Source organism: Balaenoptera physalus (assembly GCF_965194825.1).
Source record: "Balaenoptera physalus genome assembly, chromosome: 4".
Classification (NCBI taxonomy): domain Eukaryota; kingdom Metazoa; phylum Chordata; class Mammalia; order Artiodactyla; family Balaenopteridae; genus Balaenoptera; species Balaenoptera physalus.
Window position 1 is genome coordinate 98,400,692 of NC_138891.1, and position 24,032 is coordinate 98,424,723.

Consider the following 24,032-nt stretch of genomic DNA (forward strand, 5'->3'; position numbering starts at 1 on the left):
GTCTGTAAATGACAAAAGACTTAAAAATGACCACGGTTAAAGATTTGATGAAAGTTCATAATAATGCAGTTGACAAGAAAATTAGTTATTTCTGAGATACACATTTTAAAGTAATAACTAGGATTGTTACTTATAACATTACACCAGAACATATAAGATTTTTAGAAATTTCATGTAATGTCTGAAACATTTATATTAACATATTTCCATACATATTTCCATACACATACAAATATAAGATTTTTAGAAATTTCATGTAATGTCTGAAACATTTATATTAACATATTTCCATACAAATAACCCAATGAAAGTTTAGTATTAGTTGTTTTGTTTGTTTTTTTATACTGCAGGTTCTTATTAGGCATCAATTTTATACACATCAGTGTATACATGTCAATCCCAATCGCCCAATTCAGCACACCACCATCCCCACCCCACCGCAGTTTTCCCCCCTTGGTGTCCATATGTCCATTCTCTACATCTGTGTCTCAACTTCTGCCCTGCAAACTGGCTCATCTGTACCATTTTTCTAGGTTCCACATACATGCATTAATATACGATATTTGTTTTTCTCTTTCTGACTTACTTCACTCTGTATGACAGTCTCTAGATCCATCCACGTCTCAACAAATGACTCAATTTCATTCCTTTTTATGGCTGAGTAATATTCCATTGTATATATGTACCACATCTTCTTTATCCATTCGTCTGTTGATGGGCATTTAGGTTGCTTCCATGACCTGGCTATTGTAAATAGTGCTGCAATGAACATTCGGGTGCATGTGTCCTTTTGAATTATGGTTTTCTCTGGGTATATGCCCAGTAGTGGGATTGCTGGGTCATATGGTAATTCTATTTTTAGTTTTTTAAGGAACCTCCATATTGTTCTCCATAGTGGCTGTATCAATTTACATTCCCACCAACAGTGCAAGAGGGTTCCCTTTTCTCCAAACCCTCTCCAGCATTTGTTGTTTGTAGATTTTCTGATGATGCCCATTCTAACAGGAGTGAGGTGATACCTCATTGTAGTTTTGATTTGCATTTCTCTAATAATTAGTGATGTTGAGCATCTTTTCATGTGCTTCGTGGCCGTCTGTGTGTCTTCTTTGGAGAAATGTCTATTTAGGTCTTCTGCCCATTTTTGGATTGGGGTGTTTGTTTCTTTGATATTGAGCTGAATGAGCTGTTTATATATTTTGGAGATTAATCCTTTGTCCGTTGATTCATTTGCAAATATTTTCTCCCATTCTGAGGGTTGTCTTTTCGTCTTGTTTATGGTTTCCTTTGCTGTGCAAAAGCTTTGAAGTTTCATTAGGTCCCACTTGTTTATTCTTGTTTTTATTTCCATTACTCTAGGAGGTGGATCAAAAAAGATCTTGCTGTGATTTATGTCAAAGAGTGTTCTTCCTATGTTTTCCTCTAAGAGTTTTATAGTGTCCCATCTTATATTTAGGTCTGTAATCCATTTTGAGTTTATTTTTGTGTATGGTGTTAGGGAGTGTTCTAATTTCATTCTTTTACATGTAGCTGTCCAGTTTTCCCAGCACCACTTATTGAAGAGACTGTCTTTTCTCCATTGTATATCTTTGCCTCCTTTGTCATAGATTAGTTGACCATAGGTGCATGGGTTAATCTCTGGGCTTTCTATCTTGTTCCATTGATCTATGTTTCTGTTTTTGTGCCAGTACCATATTGTCTTGATTACTGTAGCTTTGTAGTATAGTCTGAAGTCAGGGAGTCTGATTCCTCCAGCTCCATTTTTTTGCCTCAAGACTGCTTTGGCTATTCGGGGTCTTTTGTGTCTCCATACAAATTTTAAGATGATTTGTTCTAGCTCTGTAAAAAATGCCATTGGTAATTTGATAGGGATTGCATTGAATCTGTAGATTGCTTTGGGTAGTATACTCATTTTCACAATGTTGATTCTTCCAATCCAAGAACATGGTATATCTCTCCATCTGTTGGTATCATCTTTAATTTCTTTCATCAGTGTCTTATAGTTTTCTGCATACAGGTCTTTTGTCTCCCTAGGTAGGTTTATTCCTAGGTATTTTATTCTTTTTGTTGCAATGGTAAATGGGAGTGTTTCCTTAATTTCTCTTTCAGATTTTTCATCATTAGTGTATAGGAATGCAAGAGATTTCTGTGCATTAATTTTGTATCCTGCAACTTTACCATATTCATTAATTCGCTCTAGCAGTTTTCTGGTGGCAGTTTTAGGATTCTCTATGTATAGTATCATGTCATCCGCAAACAGTGACAGTTTTACTTCTTCTTTTCCAATTTGTATTCCTTTTATTTCTTTTTCTTCTCTGATTGCCGTGGCTAGGACTTCCAGAACTATGTTGAATAATAGTGGTGAGAGTGGACATCCTTGTCTCGTTCCTGATCTTAGAGGAAATGCTTTCAGTTTTTCACCATTGAGAATGATGTTTGCTGTGGGTTTGTCATATATGGCCTTTATTATGTTGAGGTAGGTTCCCTCTATGCCCACTTTCTGGAGAGTTTTTATCAGAAATGGGTGTTGAATTTTGTCAAAAGCTTTTTCTGCATCTATTGAGATGATCATATGGTTTTTATTCTTCAATTTGTTAATATGGTGTATCACATTGATTGATTTGCATATATTGAAGAATCCTTGCATCCCTGGGATAAATCCCACTTGATCGTGGTGTATGATCCTTTTAATGTGTTGTTGGATTCTGTTTGCTAGTATTTTGTTGAGGATTTTTGCATCTATATTCATCAGTGATATTGGTCTGTAATTTTCTTTTTTTGTAGTGTCTTTGTCTGGTTTTGGTATCAGGGTGATGGTGGCCTCATAGAATGAGTTTGGGAGTGTTCCTTCCTCTGCAATTTTTTGGAAGAGTTTGAGAAGGATGGGTGTTAGCTCTTCTCTAAATGTTTGATAGAATTCACCTGTGAAGCCATCTGGTCCTGGACTTTTGTTTGTTGGAAGATTTTTAATCACAGTTTCAATTTCATTACTTGTGATTGGTCTGTTCATATTTTCTGTTTCTTCCTGGTTCAGTCTTGGAAGGTTATACCTTTCTAAGAATTTGTCCATTTCTTCCAGGTTGTCCATTTTATTGGCATAAAGTTGCTTGTAGTAGTCTCTTAGGATGCTTTGTATTTCTGCGGTGTCTGTTGTAACTTCTCCTTTTTCATTTCTGATTTTATTGATTTGAGTCCTCTCCCTCTTTTTCTTGATGAGTCTGGCTAATGGCTTATCAATTTTGTTTATCTTCTCAAAGAACCAACTTTTAGTTTTATTGATCTTTACTATTGTTTTCTTTGTTTCTATTTCATTTATTTCTGCTCTGATCTTTATGATTTCTTTCCTTCTGCTAACTTTGGGTTTTGTTTGTTCTTCTTTCTCTAGTTTCTTTAGGTGTAAGGTTAGATTGTTTACTTGAGATTTTTCTTGTTTCTTTAGGTAGGCTTGTATAGCTATAAACTTCCCTCTTAGAACTGCTTTTGCTGCATCCCATAGGTTTTGGGTCGTCGTGTTTTCATTGTCATTTGTCTCTAGGTATTTTTTTATTTCCTTTGATTTCTTCAGTGATCTCTTGGTTATTTAGTAACGTATTGTTTAGCCTCCATGTGTTTGTCTTTTTTACGTTTTTTTCCCTGTAATTCATTTCTAATCTCATAGCGTTGTGGTCAGAAAAGATGCTTGATATGATTTCAATTTTCTTAAATTTACTGAGGCTTGATTTGTGACCCAAGATGTGATCTATCCTGGAGAATGTTCCGTGCGCACTTGAGAAGAACGTGTAATCTGCTGTTTTTGGATGGAATGTCCTATATATATCAATTAAATCTATCTGGTCTATTGTGTCATTTAAAGCTTCTGTTTCCTTATTTATTTTCATTTTGGATGATCTGTCCATTGGTGTAAGTGAGGTGTTAAAGTCCCCCACTATTATTGTGTTACTACCGATTTCCTCTTTTATAGCTGTTAGCAGTTGCCTTATGTATTAAGGTGCTCCTATGTTGGGTGCATATATATTTATAATTGTTATATCTTCTTCTTGGATTGATCCCTGGATCATTATGTAGTGTCCTTCCTTGTCTCTTGTAACATTCTTTATTTTAAAGTCTATTTTATCTGATATGAGTATAGCTACTCCAGCTTTCTTTTGATTTCCATTTGCATGGAACATCTTTTTCCATCCCCTCACTTTCAGTCTGTATGTGTCCCTAGGTCTAAAGTGGGTCTCTTGTAGACAGCATATATATGGGTCTTGTTTTTGTATCCATTCAGCCAGTCTATGTCTTTTGGTTGGGGCATTTAATCCATTCACGTTTAAGGTAATTATCGATATGTATGTTCCTATGACCATTTTCTTAATTGTTTTCGGTTTGTTTTTGTAGGTCCTTTTCTTCTCTTGTGTTTCCCACTTAGAGAAGTTCCTTTAGCATTTGTTGTAGAGCGGGTTTGGTGGTGCTGAATTCTCTTCGCTTTTGCTTGTCTGTAAAGCTTTTGATTTCTCCATCAAATCTAAATGAGATCCTTGCCGGGTAGAGTAATCTTGGTTGTAGGTTCTTCCCTTTCATCACTTTAAGTATATCATGCCACTCCCTTCTGGCTTGCAGAGTTTCTGCTGAGAAATCAGCTGTTAACCTTATGGGAGTTCCCTTGTATGTTGTTTGTCGTTTTTCCCTTGCTGCTTTCAATAATTTTTCTTTGTCTTTAATTTTTGCCACTTTGATTACTATGTGTCTCGGCGTGTTTCTCCTTGGGTTTATTCTGTATGGGACTCTCTGCGCTTCCTGGACTTGGGTGGCTATTTCCTTTCCCATGTTAGGGAAGTTTTCGACTATAATCTCTTCAAATATTTTCTCTGGTCCTTTCTCTCTCTCTTCTCCTTCTGGGACCCCTATAATGCGAATGTTGTTGCGTTTAATGTTGTCCCAGAGGTCTCTTGGGCTGTCTTCATTTCTTTTCATTCTTTTTTCTTTAGTCTGTTCCACAGCAGTGAATTCCACCATTCTGTCTTCCAGGTCACTTATCCGTTCTTCTGCCTCAGTTATTCTGCTATTGATTCCTTCTAGTGTAGTTTTCATTTCAGTTATTGTATTGGTCATCTCTGTTTGTTTGTTCTTTAATTCTTTTAGGTCTTTGTTAATCATTTCTTGCATCTTCTCAATCTTTGCCTCCATTCTTATTCCGAGGTCCTGGATCATCTTCATTATCATTATTCTGAATTCTTTTTCTGGAAGGTTGCCTATCTCCACTTCATTTAGTTGTTTTTCTGGGGTTTTTTTCTTGGTCCTTCATCTGGTACATAGCCCTCTGCCTTTTCATCTTCTCTATCTTTCTGTAACTGTCTCAAACATTCTTAATGGCTAAAGGGAGCTAACGAGAACACATACATTTAGTGAATACTTTGTGCCAAGTACTAAATTACTGCCACATATCTTTTACTAAATATCTCTTATTCTAAATATTCTCACAACAGTCCTTCAAAACAGACATTTTCCTCCCCATATTATAGGTAAGAAAACAGACGTCTATTAAATAACCTTCCTAACATCACAGAGCTAGTAAATGGTGATGTTTGGGCTAGAAAAAGCCTGACACTCCAAAGCTGATGTAACTGCTACTACAGTTGACCACAAAGCTTTTAAAGTACATAATGTTTCTAATGTTTTCTGTAACTGTTTAAAAATTACTATTACAAATACAGAAGATGCAAATACAAACAGAATAGCAAGATATGGTCATCGTTAAATTCAGTTAGCTAAACTAAAGCTACCACTGCATCATTCACAGTTATGAGTTCTCAAAGTTTAGGAATTCGTTTTGTTTCATCTCATGATTAAAAAAAAAAAAAAGACTCCATTCCATAGACATGATACTAGTAGCAAGAATGAACTACTTGGGGCATTGACAAAGTGAAACTGGTAGTTTCAGTAATCAGTTAAAATCTGCTAGCAGCACTGAGTACTACTTCAGAGTTCTGGTCACAGAAATGGCATTTCCCAGGCATGATGTGACGAGAGAGATCTCTATTAACGTATCAGAATGCTTAAAGAAAGTTTCTTACTTCAACACAAATAAGTAGATTTAATAGCAACATATGAATCTCAGAGAAACTACAATTTTATTATTTTTACTCAAAGTGAGAAGACTGCAGCCGAGAGGGAATGAAAGAATAGGCTGCTGCAGTATGAGATTTAGTATGCCAGGGCTGACACCAGTTGCGATTCTCTAGTCACAATTTCCTGATTACTCATCTCATCGCCTTCTGAGATAGGTACTATTATTAGTTCCATTTTACAGATGAAGAAATCGAAGCTCAGAGGCTAAGTGTATTAAATCACACGGTTAATAAGTGGCAGAAATGGAATCCTTCCTGAAGAAAAGCTAGGTAAGACATGATCAAGGAATACATTACAATTTTTGAATATACGTATATTCTTCTAGAACCCAATCACTGTTTTAGAAAGATCTTCAAGTAACCCTAGAAGAGCAGTTCTCAAAGTATGGTCTGAGGAGCCTTGGAAGTCCCCAAGAGTATTTACAGGGGATTTGTGATGTCAAAGCTATTTTCATAATAACACTTAGATTTTGCCTTTTTCACATTCATTCTCTCACAAATGAACAACAGAATTTTCCAAAGGCTACACGAAATATGGTATCATCACAGATTCAATAGAGAAGTAGATATGAGAATGTACCTGCCTGTGCTCTAACCAAATATTGAGATTTGCAAAAATATTAAAAAATGTCACTATTCTAAATTTCTTTTTGGAAAATAGTTAATTTTCATTTAAAAATAGGTTATTTATGTTAACATGTATTGGATTTATCACTACTTCTAAATGAAATAATAAATGGTTAAAACTTCTTAATTTCTAACCAACATAATCCACATAAATCGTGGCTCCTCAATAAATGTTGAGTGTAAGAGGTCCTGAGACCAAAAGGTTTGAGAACCACTAACCTAGAATAATAAAACTTCCCATTCAAGAATACAAATACAGGGCTTCCCTGGTGGTGCAGTGGTTAAGAATCCACCTGCCAATGCAGGGGACACGGGTTTGAGCCAGGTTTGAGTCCAGGAAGATCCCACATGCTGCAGAGCAACTAAGCCCGTGCGCCACAACTACTGAAGCCCGTGCGCCTAGAGCCAGTTCTCTACAATAAGAGAAGCCACCGAAATGAGAAGCCCGCACACCGCAAGGAAGAGTAGCCCCTGCTCACCGCAACTAGAGAAAGCTCGCGCGCAGCAATTAAGACCCAATGCAGCCAAAAATAAATAAAATTTAAAAAAATAAAAATACAAATATAGAATGACAGAGTACTGAGATGTACTTTTTAAAAAATTTTTTTAATTTTTTTTTTTTTTTTTTGGCTGTGTTGGGTCTTTATTGCTGCGCGCGGACTTTTCCTAGTTGCAGCGAGCGGGGGCTGCTCTTTGTTGCGGTGTGCAGGTTTCTCATTGCGGTGGTTTCTTTTGTCGTGGAGCATGGGCTCTAGGGCACGCGGGCTTCAGTAGTTGCGGTGTGTGGGATCAGTAGTTGTGCCTCGCGGCCTGTAGGGCGCAGGCTCAGTAGTTGTGGCGCACGGGCTTAGTCGCTCCGCGGCATGTGGGATCTTCCCAGCCCAGGGCTCGAACCCGTGTCCCCTGCGCTGGCAGGTGGATTCTTAACCACTGCGCCACCAGGAAAGTCCCTGAGATGTACTTTATATTCTTTTATATTAATCATTTGATAATCTTATTTTCCTTGTCATTGGATATCGTTTCTTATACATACTATCAACAATTTAATCACACAGTTTTAAAGTGAACTGATACATATCATATATTTATATATATTACATATATATATTATACATAAGTAAACGTATCACATATATTTACATATATTTGTAAAACAACAAAAGGCTAAACTTCATATTAAATAATTTAAACTAATGTAAGTGAAGAGCAAAAAAAATCATTTTTGAAGTGCCAATAATTTTACTCCTTTGGTTTAAATAGTAATAGTCTATAATTTAGTACTTTTCTTTCTCTTCCTTGGGGGGAAAAAAAAAAACCTAACTATAGTTTTATAGAAAGCTATTTTTCATTAAGTGTTCCTACTTTCACTTTATTACCCAGTTGAGTGCATAGGAGTCTGGAGTAATTTTCTTTGTATCAAGAACAGAACAAAGCTCTGGCTCATGGTACTGGATGAGTAATCGGAAAAGATGAAATGGTCTCCCCTTCAGGGAACAATCCCTAAAAAACAAAAGAAGCAAAGTTTCTTGCATTAATAGGTCAGAAATGATCATGTCAGTAACCGATCCTCCTGCAATACCCACCTCCCCTCCCTACCCCAGAACATCTGAACACCACAGCACTGACAACAGCAAGCTTGCCTGATACAACCGGGCAGACCTCTCTTGCTAATACCTAATATACCTGACCTGAAAGAAAGTCTGTAGAAACATCAGGTCTACAGCCAACTCTAGGCAGAGTCTTTCCAGGTGAACCCAGGCAGCACTCAGGAGAAAGGACTACAAGGACCAATGAAAACAGTGGGACCACTTAGGTTATTTTGATAAGTTTTGGATCCCAAAAGGATATCTGGAGAGTCCTGAGGAAGTCCAGCTCCCTTCTTCCCTGCCAAATAAGAAGAAACTCCTAGAAAGGCTTCAGGTTAGCTCCACAGTTAATGTACTCAATTAGGAATCCTTCAGCAAAGGTACAAGTCTGAAATGGCCACAGATGAACATTCCAAAATAGTGGACCCAGAGCCTTAGAAGCTGTTGAAGTGGCCTGGGTATCAGGTGTTCAGAGTGAATCCTGGGAGGTGCCAAACACTGATCTTATTGAGTAACTGTACTACTTCTTACCTTGTTCCCCTATGTCTCATAAATCATTAAAAATTTAAACAGCTCAAAGCACAGGCCATCATAATAAAAGTCAGTATTTATTGAGGAAATACCATGTGCCAGACACTATAATAGACACTTTACAAAGTTACCTCATTTTATCTTTACAGGCAACTCTATGAAAGATACTATTATCATCTTCACTTTACAGATGAGAAAAATGAGGCTTAGCTGCGGTCAAGCAGCCCACCCAAGGTCATGTAGCTAAGAAGTGATGGAGCTAAGACTTGTACACAGAAACTGGGCATTAAACCATTATGCATACTACCCTTCCACATATGTAATTTAATATTTCAACAAGTGGTAATCTGGTAGATGTACAGTCTAAAAAAAGCAAACTATAAAAAAACTGAAGGACTTCCCTGGCAGTCTAGTGGTTGAAACTCCACGCTTCCACTGCAGGGGGCGGGGGTTTGATCCCTGGCCGGGGAACTAGGATCCCGCATGCTGCAGGGCATGGCCAAAGGAAAAAAAAAAAACACTGAAACAAGGTAAAAGGCTTCATGTAAAAAAGTTAATGAAATGAATGTCAGTTTTAACATAAAAGCACTGATAAAGAATGTTTCAAAATGCTATTCCAATGGGAATAATGAAAAATAATTTCTACAAAACTAAGCTCTAAGGTCAATGCCAGGATTTGGTATGACCCTCTATCTACCATTTTCTAATACTGCAGATAACAGGGAAGTTTTGTAGAAAAAGCCCTAAATTGGTAATTCAGATGCCCAAAGACAGAAGTAGATTCATATTGGCAAGATTACCTCCTCCTTAGTCTGAATACTTTCCCCACTCTACGTATGCAAGGCAATAGACTGCTAAAACAAAACACATAAACACAGGTCGTAAGCAGAGTAGGGACACACACTCTAAGGACAATTGCCTCGTTTGCCTCAGAAAAAGTGGAACATCTCAGACAGTCAGCCATTGCAACAGCATCTATTCATTTAATAGCTGTGTATTACAAAGTTACTCTCCACTGCAAAGCACTGTGCTTGATAGAGTTCTACCCATGTTATATCTGAATCTGTAATAAGAAGATATATTATAGTGGAGCTGTTCTAGCAACATTTTGTGGGGCTGGGCCCTATGCAGGGGTATTAACACTGACCCTGGCTGGAGTATTGTGTTACATGTGGAACTCATGGAAACAGTAACCGGAGGAACCTGACCAGACGGTATGTTACACAGCTCAATGTAAACCCCAATCCCTCTACTAGTAACTACCACCGCCAACATTCTATAGAGATAAAGCTGGAACATCATGTCCCTTGCTATTACTAGCTCTGTTACACTGAGAGGTGGTAAAATATAAGCAGTTGAGAGACTTAGTATAACAGAATGACTCCCAAATATGAATTCCAGTCTCAGCTTTACCATGACCTTTAGCCCTGTATTCTGGCATCTCTGGGTCTGTTTTCCTAACACGAAGCACTATCGCTTCCAGGTAGCACAGAGGTTCTCCACTCTGGAGTACACTAGAATCACCTGGGAGTTAAAACAAAAACAAAAACAAATACAAAAAAAACCCTACATGGCTCTACATGGTCTATTTATATTTGAAACTTCAAGGACCAGTATGTTTTAAAAGTTCTTTGGCTGAACAGACATTTCTCCAAAGAAGATATACAAATTGTCACTTAGCACATGAAAAAATGCAGAAAATCATTAGCTGTCAGGGAAATGCAAATCAAAACCATAATGAGATACCACTTCACACTCAGTCTGGCTATAATTAAAAAAAAAAAAATGTTGACAAGGATGCATAGAAACTGGGATCTTCATTCATTGCTGGTGGGAATATTAAATGTTGCAGTTATTGTAGAAAAGTCTGGCAATTCCTCAAAAGGTTAAACACAGATTTACCATATGATTCAACATTTCCACTCCTAGGTATATACCCAAAAGAAATGAAATACATGTCCACGTAAAAATTTGTACACAAATGTTCACAAATGCATTATTCATAATAGCTAAAAAGTGAAAACAATCCAAATGTCCAGCAACTGTTGCATGAGTAAATAAAATGTGGTATTTTATTTATATTGTGCATACAATGAGATATTACTTGGCAATGAAAAGAAATAAGTAATGATATATGCCATAATATGGATGAATCCTTAAAAGACTATACTAAGTAAAAGAAGGTAGTCACAAAAGACCACATATTATATGATTCCATTTATATAAAATCTCCAGAATAGGCAAATCCATAGAGAAAGATTAGTGGTTGCCTAGGGCTGAGAGTGTTGGGGGAAAATGGAAAGTTGACTGCTAATGAGTATTGGGGTCTCTTTTGGGGGTGACAGAAACATTCTAAAAATGATTGTGGCTATGGCTGCACAACTCTGTGAGCATACTAAAAACCACTGAATTGTACATACTAAAAGGATGAATTTTGTAATATGTGAATGATACTTTAAGCTATAAAAGAAAAAGAAAAAAAAAGTTCTTCAGTTGATTCTAATAAGCAACGAGGGTGGAGAACCTTATTAGTTAAAGCACAGGTGTCCAATCAAACTTAGGTTCAAATCCTGACTCAGTCATACAGCATAAGTGTAATCCTGAATAAATCATTTAATGTCTTTCTTTGCCTCAGTTCCTACAGCTGTAAATCAGAGATACATACCTTACAGTGGTCACTGTTTAAATGAGAAAATACACAAAGGACCTACACCTAACACAGTGTGTTATCGCACAGAAAAGCAGAAAACAATGGTAGCCATTTAACTATCAAGCTCCAGAATAGCTGCACACTGCAATCAACCGAGAAGCTCTAAACCTCAACAAACATCAGCGCACCAATGTCCTCCTCAGAGATGTGAGTTAATTATTCAGGTATGTAAACGGGCATCAGAATTTTTAAGAACTCCCCCCAATGATTCCAATGTGCATCAAAGGTTCACTGTGCAGCCAAACCACTGGTCTAGATTATGTCAAAAGTTCCTTTTGGCTCTAAAATCCTGACTACCTGATCCACAGCACTGAGAACTATAAGAACTCTTTCTGGCCTCGTAAGTGCCACATCTGCTACTACCCACCCCCCTCCCCCTGCCCCCCACAACGACCTACACATCTGTCTAGACTCAACTTAAGTGTCACGTTCCCAGAGGAGACCTCCCTGACCTCCAGGACAAGTTAGGTCACCCCCATTATACATTCCCATAGCACTCTATATTTCACCTTCCTGACACTCAGCACACTTCTAATTACTTGTTCAACGCCTGTATTTCTAGGACTATATTCCAAGCTGTAACCCCAGCACCTCATTTAAAGTAGCAGCACTCCAAAAATTTTACTTTTTACTTAGAAACTATAATGTTACTTTTTTATAAGTAAAGAAATCAAAAAAGTATGAAGAGTTATACAGCATATATAAACCCTAGAAGCATAAATTACTTTTTTTAAAAATTGGAGTATAATTGCTTTACAATGTTGTGTTAGCGTCTGCTGTATGACGAAGTGAATCAGCTATATGTATACATATACCCCCTCCCTCTTGGACCTCTCTCCCTCCCACCCCCACTCCACCCACCTAGGTCATCACAGAGCACCGAGTTGAGCTCCCTGCGCTATACAGCAGGTTCCCTCTAGCTATCTATTTTACACGTTAATGTGTATATGTCAATCTAAAAGCACTGAGCTGAGCTCCCTGTGCTATATAGCAGGTGACCACTAGCTACCTATTTTACACGTGTTAGTGTATATATGTCAATCTAAATCTCCCAATTCATCCCACTCCCCCTTACCCCCCATTCTCTACATCTGTGTCTCTATTCCTGCCCTGCAAATAGGTTCATCTGTACCATTTTTCTAGATTCCACATATATGTGTTAATATATGATATTTGTTTTTCTCTTTCTGACTTACTTCACTCTGTATGACAGACTCTAGGTCCATCCACATCTCTACAAATGACCCAATTTCATTCCTTTTTATGGCTGAGTAATATTCCATTGCATAAATTCTTAACTAAAGAATCCTCTAAAAAATGTTTATAACCACAAAAATAAAGTCAAATAACAATTATGATTCAAACAACCTTAAAAATTATTTGAACCTTTTACTTTACCATAAAAATAAATCTAACAACTTTAGTTCAAAACAAACTAGACCTTTATTCATTTTTAAAAGTGTAATAACTAAATCATATTTTACCTGGGAATGTACTTATTCATGATAGCATAAAAGCAGTTGTATAAATCGCTGCGTGGCAGTTGAAGACGCACCAACGGTTTGAGTAGATGTATCCAGCTAAGGGACGTGCTATATTTAATGTTACGTGATTTACAATAAAAGGTAATTACAGATTCAATATCCAAAAGTAATTCTGCTGCCTTCTCTTCGGGCACTGAAGAAAGCTGGTCTAGAAAGTAAGTGTCAAAATAAAGTTACCAAGGGCCTGTTAGATGCTCAGTTATTGGACAAAATACTGGGTTACAAACATACAGTACTATCTTACTGTATTTAGAGCATGTCAAGGGCAAAATAGAACTGCATAAAAGCACATTTTTCCTTATACTTATTTATATTCACTAGCTATTCAGTATTTACTAACTTAATAATACTTGACCTATATATATGTTATATATATATATATATATATATATCTCATATATATGTCTATATAACATATAGATATATACAAGAATGGACAATCTGAAGCAGAAAAGGTAAGCATAACCCACATTCCTGGAAAGCAAAAAGTGTTTTCCAAATAACGGATTATCATCTACCCCATAATGGGCAGCTGCCACTATAGCTTTGTCAAGGGGAGGGAAAGTGATTCATTCTCCACCACCAAATTCCCTTTCCTTTGCCCACATCAGCAATAATGTTTCTGTTGAGGTTAGCACATAAAAGCCTATTTAGTCAATAATTTAACTAAAATATGACAGAGAGAGAAACAAAAAGACCAATGGACTACAGATGAATTAAAAAAGAAAAATATAAACCAAATTAATTGAATCTTCAAAAGACCTTGTGGGGTGATTGGAAACCTATTCACCCATGATTGACAATACTTTTTCTATAGCAGATCATGACTTACGACTTACAGATAAACTTTCGGAACACAGCCCCCTTAAATCTGAGGACTGTATACAATCATACCGATCTTCAATTATACAAAAAACAATTTTAAAACTGCCACAAAACTGTAAAGGTACTTGAAGAATTAAACATAATTATGTTAATGTTTAATCAAACATAATGCAAAAGAAACACTAAAAATCAGACTCTCTTAAAATATTAGACATTATTTCATAAGAATTTCAAAAGAGAAGTTCTAAAGCTATTTATTAGCCCTCTACAAATTCAACATATCCCAAATTATAACAAGTTAATTCTACTACAGAGCGACTCCTCCATCCAAAAATCATTATTTGAAAATTTTTTCACTGTTTGAAAACAATTATTAAACTTACCAATAAACTCCAGACAATCTTTGTGAATAGTGTTCTGTTCTGGCAGGTCTAAAATACCATCCCATGATGCCAAACTATCTCCTTTTCCTGCAACATTTAGAGCAATCTGGAAGAAAGATAAAAAAAGCAAATAGCTTCATATGTTATTTCTCATTCTTGGAAAATATGCTGTAATAATGGAGGCCTGAACTTAGGAATAATGCACACTTCAAAGATTACAAAGTAATGTATCTATATCAAATTTTACTACTTCATGTTAATCCAGTGAATAAAATGAATTACACAAAATATTTACATAATTATATATGTAAATTTATTTCAAGCAAACATCATTAATGCTATAGACTGAATGTTTGTGTCCCCTCACCCAAATTCATTTATGTTGAAACCTAACCCCGATGTTTTGGTATGTACAGGCAGGGCCTTTGAGAGGTGATTAGGACATGAGGGTGGAGCACTCATGAATGGGATTAGCCCCCTTATAAAAGAAACCCCAGTTAGCGCCCTTGTCCCTTCAGCCACGTGAGGACACACTAAGGAATTACTATTCTTTTCAATTTAGTAGTGTTATGGTTATTTTAAAAGTCTTTTATCTTTTAGACTTTCATACTAAAATATTTTAGTGTGCTACCAAGGATCTGCTTTAAAATAATCCAGTGGGCGGGGTGGGGCAGAAAGGATAGAATACTAATCAAATAAGACTGGCCAAACGTTGGTAACAGTTAAAGTTAAGTGATGGGTAAATGGGGGTTCACTAACAAGTCTCTCTACTTTTGTATGTGTTTTAAATTTCTATGACAAAACATTCAGAATGCTATATACAGTTGTAATTCCATTTCTGTTACATATATATGTGTAGAATGGAAAAAATAAGATGTGTCACCAAGGCATTATTATGTGTTTTACCTATAAGTGGTAGATAACAGATGGTTTTTTATCTTATCCTTTGCTTACACGTTTTAACAAAGGGAACTACTTCTTTTTTCATCATAAAAAAATCTTAATTTAAAATTTAAAAATGATAATACACATGTACTAGAGAACAGCTGAAGCGGAAAATAAAGCAAAGGAAAATCTCCTGTAATTCTAACACCCCAGAGACCTGTTTCTTCTCCCTCCCTTTTTTTTTTAAAACATAGCTGAGATCATTCCATATCTGCAATTATATATCCTATTTTACTCATTGGTTGCATTTTCCCATTTCACTGAACAGTCTTCATAAACATCATTTCTAATGGCTACAAAAGAAAGCACTGCCTTTCAAAATCTGAATTATTAAATATACCAAACACTACAGAAACACACATTTTAGCAAGCTGCTCTGTTTGATAAATTTTCTAAGTGTGGCATGTGCTTCTGCAACTAAGACAACTGAAAATAAAAATTCTAAAATATTATTCTTAAGTCATTACATTTTATTTGTTTCAGTTTCTAGTTACCTTCCAAACTTTAGCCCTCAGATCAGCAGGCAGTGGTCTCCCTTGAATTATATTTCTCAAAGTTTCAAGATCACAACCTCCTGCTTCCAAAGCTTCTTCAAGATCTTTTTCCCTGAAAAACAAGTCCCATTTATTAAGATAAATTTTATTTCTTGTTTTTCCTTCCTCAGTACTCATTTATAAGTATGACCTATTAAAGGTTATGTCTAAGAAAGAAAGGTTCTTGGCAGCCAAAATGTAATGCCAAGGCATACACCACATTCTGTTTTCTTGAAAGGAAATCTCAGGTTTCATACAGTCAACTTACTCTTATTTTACACTTAGTTCTAGCAAGCTTAGTTATCTGTTTTCTAAGATTAAAGAAATTTAAAAACAGGAAACAGGGCAAACAGTATTGAGAAGTCATAGTAATAGTAATATTCATAGTAGTGATAATGACTAATAACTTTCTATAGCACTAACTTTGTGCCAAGCACCGTTCAAACATTTCACATGCCTTTAAATTCTTGCAATTACCCTATGAAATAGGTTATATCACTGGCCCTAGCTTACAGACGTAAAAACTGAGGCAAAGGGGGGTTGTATAGCTTATAGTCACACAACTAGTAAGCAGTAGAACTAGGATTCAAATTTTAACAGTCTGGTTTCAGAATTTATGCTCTAACATTATGCCAGATAGTGGCAAGAAGGAGAAACCATAAAATTGGGCCAAGAATTCAAGGTATGGGAATACTAGTACAAAACTGTACAGATCTCATGCCTAGAAAAATACCTGTCTTACAGTGAAGATTCAATAACTGTTAGAGGAACGAAAAAAACTCTAATGGCATCACTGTATTTATTATATATTAAAGCAAAATAATACCACATCCTCAAGTAAATTATCAAGTAAATCATCAAGCAGTTATGTTTAGTCTACTATGTTTAAGGAGAAAACTAAGTATGAAATAAATTTTATTTTCATTTGTATATGGTTAAAATAATACTTAAAAAAAAAACTTTCACAAAGGTATGAATTGTTTTTTAGCCAGGAAATAACTACTTAAAATAGCTAATTCCCTCAGAATTCTCAAAAGCTAAGGTTCCAGTCATTGTTTACAATTTTAGTATACAATACATAAGAAATCTGTACAAATAAAAATCCCTAACTTAGCCAATTTCTAAAATTCTTTGGAGCAGGCTAAAAGGCAGAGCGTCCCACTAGGATCAGAAAACCAGGATTTTGTCATTTTTGTGGTTTTTGAGGAAAATAAATTACTCCCATTACATTCTCTCAATAAGATAATGTAAATCCCTTCCTCTACTCATAGGATTCCAAGAATATTAGTTTAACTGTATAAATTTCCCAGAGTGTTGCCCCCTTAAGGGAAAGGAATTAAACGAAAATGTAATCACTTGGGTTCATATTCAACAGAAAAGCAGTGATCAAATTTGAGAGATTTCTTAACAAAGCTACTACAAACTCATATGTTTAAGAATCTAACTAGTAACCACACAAGAAACATTTCGTTCTTTTGCTATATGGTCACCAAAGTGTTGGACCAGAAAGTGAAAGAAACGTCATGTCTGCTGTTGAGACAGTTAATTAAGCTTTATAGTTGATAAAGACTGGGGTTTATCTATTCTATTTGGCCAAAATGTACACGACAGCCTGTTAGAATTCGAAGGATTGTTTGTAATCATTACACAAAGAAAATATAATGGAATCTTTCTTAATAAATACCATACTTTTAAATGAGTAAATGTGTAAATGAACTGAAAACACCATTTAATGAGATAAAATTCTTTTTACCAAATTAATGAAGAACTAGAATTTTTCCATTTTTCTTTTTTTTTAATATTTATTTATCTATTTGGCTGCGTCATATCTTACTTACGGCACGTGGGATCTTCGTTGCAGCATGCGGGATCTTTCAGTTGCTGCATGCAGAATCTTTAGTTGTGACAGGCGGGATCTTTAGTTGTGGCATGTGGGTTTTAGTTCCCTGACCAGGGATTGAACCCGGGCCCCCTGCATTGGAAGCACGGAGTCTTAGCCACTGGACCACCATGGAAGTCCCTAGAATTTTTGCATTTTTCAGTGTAAAATCCTTGGTTTCTTTTTGAACTTTGCCAAATCCCTTACTATTCCAGACAACAAAGTCAGTACTTTGGGGCAAAATGTCCAATCCTCAGTGTACTTGATAATAATGGTAACAATGTACAAGCACATCTCTGTTGATACAGCTGCTACTGGATTATTTGATGCTGCCCCCAGGGAACCACAAATGTGGTTTCCAGGAACACAACCAAGAGACCAGAAAATGCTCCACCTTAAGTAGTCAAAGGCACTTCTCACAAACTAAACAATTAAAAGTAATGTTATCTTCTGAACAAGGTGTTCAAAGGTTTAGTTATCAGACCTTCAACATTACAAATGTGCATGTAAAAGTAGTAAAAGAGCTGAAAACAGTGAAGCTAATTCATAAAAGAGTCAATTTCCTATCAAGAGATAGGAACTCTATGGCATTTAGCTCTCAGACAGAACTTTCCTTCCCGGAAAGCAAATTTCTTTTTACTTTTGAACAAGCAATACCTAACATCCAAAAGAAAAACGCATGTCTGGTGGAGTATGACTGGGCGGGTTGTGATTTTTTAAGTCTTCTTTGATTATGGTGGCTTCTTACTATCCTTACAAGATAAAGTTAATAGAAATGTACTGGATATTCAGACAGGTCTTAAAAATAGAAAGTACAGGCCTTGTCCATTTATCCTAGTAAATATGAAAAATAAGTAATTGTCTTCTTTGCTCAAAGATTTAAGGCAAAACAAATCCAAAGTTTTAGGGTTGGAAAGAAGCAGAAAGGCATCTCTTCCTGACTCTGTACCTTGAAACTATAACATTTGTTTGCATAACAGTATAGGGCTTCCCTGGTGGTGCAGTGGTTAAGAATCCACCTGCCAATGCAGGGGACACGGGTTAGATCCCTGGCCTGGGAGAATCCCACATGCCAAAGAGCAGCTGGGCAGGCCGGCGCACTGCAGCTGCTGAGCCTGTGCTCTAGAGCTCATGCTCTGCAACAAGAGAAGCCACGACAATGAGAAGCCCGCTCACCGCAACGAGGAGTAGCTCCCGCTTGCCTCAACTAGAGAAAGCCCATGCACAGCAACGAAGACACAACACAGCCAAAAATAAAAACTAATTAATTAATTAATTAATTTAAAAAATAGTATAGGTTTCTGTCAATGATCTATCAATGACATATTTTCAAAACTTAAATAACACTTAACAGAATTTCCCCATACCTGATGTTCTGTGGCAAAATCACCTAAGCACTGTAACCCGATCTGCTAATCACAGCAAGGCAAACAATGTGACTAAATTTATATGAAATTATTTTAATGATTATATTTAAGTTAGCAACTGAATTAGATTTTTCTTCCTCAACCAAATGGTGAGTAATTTCTAGCACACTGAAGCATTTGCACAACCCAAGTTAAGGGGGTGAAGGGACATGAATTTTCAAACACTACCAAATTAAGCATTCATTTCTAAATGCTTCTAGGATTAATAAATTCAATTTGAAATTTTGTAATTATTTTCCAAATAAGCTGTACATTGAATCATATTTAAAGTTTTAATTTTTAAAAGCAACTAGATTATACTATACGTTGTGTTCCTAAAACTTAAAAAGTTACAGAAAATCTGCCGCTGGGAAAAACTAACTATATATTACGCTTTTTTCTAAATTCTGTTTTCTTCCTAATCATGTTCTAAACACTTCTCTTCCCTATAATTTCAAAATGTTTGCAAAGTTTAATTGTACACACTCCAAACAGGAGATGAAAACAAGACAGTCCATTGCCTAAAATTTTTTTACATATCTTTCTGCACTTAAAATCCATATTCATTATCAGCCATTCTGAACTCCCCTATACCCACCTCTCAGAGCCTGGCAACCACTGATTTACTCTCTGTCTCTATACGTCTACCTATTCTGGACATTTTATATATAGAACCATATATACATGGTCTTTATGTCTGGTTTCTCTCACTTAGCATAACGTTTTCAATGTTGTAGCATGTAGCACACGCTATTTATTGCCAAAAAATATTTCACTGAATGTACTATATTTTATCCATTCATCATTTAATGGACATTTGATTTGTTTCAACTTTGTGGCTATTGTGACTTTTTTGTTTTTAATTTTATTTTTTTAAATTTATGTTTGGCTCTGTTGGGTCTTCATTGCTGTGTGTGGGCTTTCTCTAGTTGTGGTAAGCGGGGGCTACTCTTTGTTGCAGTGCGCAACAGGCTTCTCATTGCAGGGGCTTCTTTTGTTGCCGAGCATGGGCCCTAGAGCACACGGCCTTCAGTAGCTGCGGCACACAGGCTTAGTTGCTCCACGGCATGTGGGATCTTCCAGGACCAGAGATCGAACCCGTGTCCCCTGCATTAGCATTGGCAGGCGGATTCTTAACCAGTGCACCACCAGGGAAGTCCATGACTGTCTCATAATTTTGCACATTAATATCAATAATTCAATTGGTTAAGTGTATGATGCATACATAATACTTATTAATTATTCATTCTTCCCAAGAAAGTCTGGAAGAATTTAAAAATCAAGTCTATTAAAACTTCACACCCATTAGAATGGCTATTATTTTTAAAAAGAATGAAAAAAACCCCAGAAAATAAATGATGGTGAGGATGTGGAGAAACTGCAACTCCATGCACTGCTGGTGGGAATGTAAAACGGTGTAGCCACTTTGGAAAACAGTATGGCTATTCCTCAAAAAAATTTAAAAGTAGAACTACCATATGCTCCAACAATTCCACTTCTGGATATATACCCAAGAGGAGTGAAAGCAGAAACTTAAACAGATATCTGTACACTCATGTTCATAACAGCATTATTCATAATAGCCAAAGGTGGATGCAACTTATATACCCTTTGATGGATGAACAGATAAATAAAATAGGGTGTGTGTGTATACATATACATGTATATATGCATGTATACATATACACACACACACACACACACACACACACACACACACACACACAAAATGGAATATTATACAGCCTTAGAAAAGGATATTCTGCCACGTGCTACAACATGGATGAATCTTGAGGACATTATGCGAAATGAAATAAGCCAGTCACAAAATGACAAATGATGTACAATTCCACTTATATGAGCACCTAGAATAGTCAAATTCATAGAGACAGAAAGCAGAATGGCGGCTGCCGGGGACTGGAGGCAGTGGGGGAATGAGGAGTTTGTGCTTGATGGGTACAGAGTTTCAGTTTTACAAGATGAGAAGTGCTCTGGAGATCAGTTGCACAACAATGGGAATATAGTTAACATTACTGAACTGTATACTTAAACGGTTAAGATGAGAAGTTTTATGTATCTATTCTACCATAATTTTAAAAATTCAACTATATTCAATATATCATAAAAGTTCATCATGGGACTTCCCTGGTGGTCCAGTGGTAAAGAATCCGCCTTGCAACGCAGGGGACACAGGTTCAGTCCCTGGTCAGGGAACTAAGATCTCACATGACACAGGGCAGCTAACCCCGCGCACCACAACTACAGAGCCCAAGCACCCTGGAGCTTGCACGCCACAACTAGAGAGAGAAAACCTGCACGCCACAACTAGAGAGAAGCCTGCGCACCACAACAAAGAGCCCACACGCCGCAACTAAGACCCAATGCATCCAAAAATAAAATAAATAAATCTTTTTAAAAAGTTCATGAATCCAGGCTTTAGAGTCAGATCGGAGATCCAGTATTGGCCCAACTCAATAGCCATGTAATCTTAAGCAAGTAACATATATAGAAACAGTGCCTATCTTAGATCAGTTAACACTTAAACAAATTTCTGAACACAAAGCATTCTGTGCAATACTTGGCACATAATAATTCTTCAATAAATAGAAGCCACGAATACTATTACTGTTGTTATTATTACTGAACAATAGCTGACTTTTAAAAACTGACTTTTTGGGACTTCCCTGGTGGTGCAGTGGTTAAGAATCCGCCTGCCATTGCAGGATACACAGGTTCAATCCCTGGTCCAGGAAGGTCCCACATGCCGCGGAGCAACTAAGCCCATGCACCACAACTGCTGAGCCTGCACTGTAGAGCCCGCGTGTCACAGCTACTGAGCCCGCGTGCCTAGAGCCTGTGCTCCACAACAAGAGAAGCCACTGCAATGAGAAGCCCGTACACCGCAACTAGAGAAAGCCTGTGTGCAGCAACAAAGACCCAATGCAGCCAAAAACTTTAAAAAAATAATAAAAATTTTTTAAAAAAGGTAGAACCAGCATTAGAAAACAAATAATTCATTTAAAAACATTGAAAAATAAAAATTGACTTTTTTTTATCGTAACAAAATCAAAGGGGATTTCCAATGTATTTTGACCTCCAGGAAGAAATGGGACAGGACTGGAACTCGGAGCCCCCAGAAAAGGCAATAGGAATATTCTGATCAGAAGGTGTGCAAAGCCAGAAACAGGCAGAAAAGGAAGTAAAGAACCAAATGGGAAGAGTGAGAAAGGATCTCAAATTAGCACAGACAAGAGGCAGGCACGGTGCAGGTCTTAGATCTGAAAGCAAGAACAACACTATAAAACTTTTAGAAAGAAAAACACAGGAGAAAATCTTTGTAACCTTAGTTACAAAGGAGTTCTTAGATGTGTACCAAAAGGATGATCCACAGAAGGAAAAACTGAAGAATTAGATTTCATTAAAATTAGAAACTTCTCTTGAAAAGAAAAACAAGGAAAGGACATGCCACAGATTGAGGGAAAAAAATGTAAAATTTCTGATAAAGGACTGTGTCCAAAAAACACACCAAATGCTTACAACTTAATGAAACGGAGCAGGACCTTATGGTCCTCGCCCCCATGTCCTCAGCCAGCCTTTTGTGTGTGGAAAACCTTCAGCCAAAGAATAAGTTTAATCAGAGAAGTGAGAAAATGCAGAAACAAAGGAAAACAGTCCAACAAACTAAATAATAATAGTTTAGTCATTAAGCATAGTCAAGGACCTTTAGTTCTTCCTTAAGGGCTACAGATAATATTCTGAGCCATATCCTGTGAGCTGTCTTATAGATACTAAAACCCCCACCAGGTGGGAGAAGTTAACTACTTGACAACCAGATTGCAGCCATGACATAAGCTGCCACAATTCTGAGAGCTGGCCTCAAAGAAATGGGAACAAACCAACCCTGGAACTGAAGATTAACTGTACTTAAAACAATCAAGATGACGCTGATCAGACCACCACACGTCCAATTTCAAGGTGACTGTCAGAGCTGCCTATGCTGTTTCTGCATGTAGTCCCCTCTTTTCACCTATAAAAGCTCTTGCCCACTGACTGTCAGTGGGTGGGAGTTGGCCTATGGGCAGGAGTCCACCCCCCACCCCCCTTCTGCTGGCCCCCAAAATAAAACAAACCTTCCGTTCCGCCATGCCTCTTTATTGGCTTCAGAGCAGGGGGCAGCCACACTCCCACTTTCAGTAACATTAATAGTAAGACAAAGCCTGATTAACAAAAAATGGGCAAGTAATTTGAACAGACACTTCACAAAAAAGACATATGAATGGCAAATAAGTACACGAAAAGAAGCTCAACATCATTAGTCATTAGGAAAGTAAAATAAAAATCAAACCCATAATGAGACAGTGCTACATTCCCACCAGAAAAACTAAAAGACTAACAGTAACAAATGTTATTTATTGTAGGGCAAAACTGCAACTCTCATACATAGTTGGTAGGCATGAAAAATGGAACTGAACTTGGTATCCAGTTCGGCAGTTTCTTATAAAGTTAAACATAATTTTTTCCATTCAACGCAGCCATTCAACTTCTAGACATTTACCTAAGAAAAACAAAAGCATATATTCACACAAAGACTTATATATGAATATTCATAGCAACTTTGTTTACAACAGCCCCCAAATGGAAAAATACATATGTCCATCACACTGATCATTGGAAAAACAAACTGTAGCATAAAGTGGAATACTACGCAGAATCTCAAAGGCAAAAACTATATGTAACAACATGGATGAATCTCAAAAGCATTATGTTTTTAGTGAAAAAAGCTAGAACAAAAGACTAGTATATACTGAATGGTTCCATTTAACTGAAATTTTACAAAAGGCTGAACTATAGGGATAGAAACAGATTAGTGGTTTCCAAGGCCGGGGGTAGGAAAAGGGGACTGACTACGAAGCAGTACAGGGAACTTTCTGGGGTGATGGAAGTGCAGTGCTGGCT

The 24,032-nt window shown here is 36.8% G+C and overlaps 1 protein-coding gene across 4 annotated transcripts in view; it reads right to left on the minus strand.

Annotated features, from left to right (window-relative positions):
- Positions 1 to 24,032, minus strand: part of TBC1D23 (TBC1 domain family member 23) — a 72,395-nt gene that overhangs the window by 31,821 nt on the left and 16,542 nt on the right. For all 4 annotated transcript variants that reach the window (XM_082460433.1, XM_082460435.1, XM_082460434.1 and 1 more), the window contains 4 exons: positions 15,753 to 15,864; positions 14,314 to 14,419; positions 13,046 to 13,253; positions 8,111 to 8,234 (listed from right to left, as the gene is read on the minus strand). In XM_082460433.1, the coding sequence (XP_082316559.1) occupies positions 8,111 to 8,234; positions 13,046 to 13,253; positions 14,314 to 14,419; positions 15,753 to 15,864 (550 nt within the window). The remainder of the gene's footprint in view (positions 1 to 8,110; positions 8,235 to 13,045; positions 13,254 to 14,313; positions 14,420 to 15,752; positions 15,865 to 24,032) is intronic.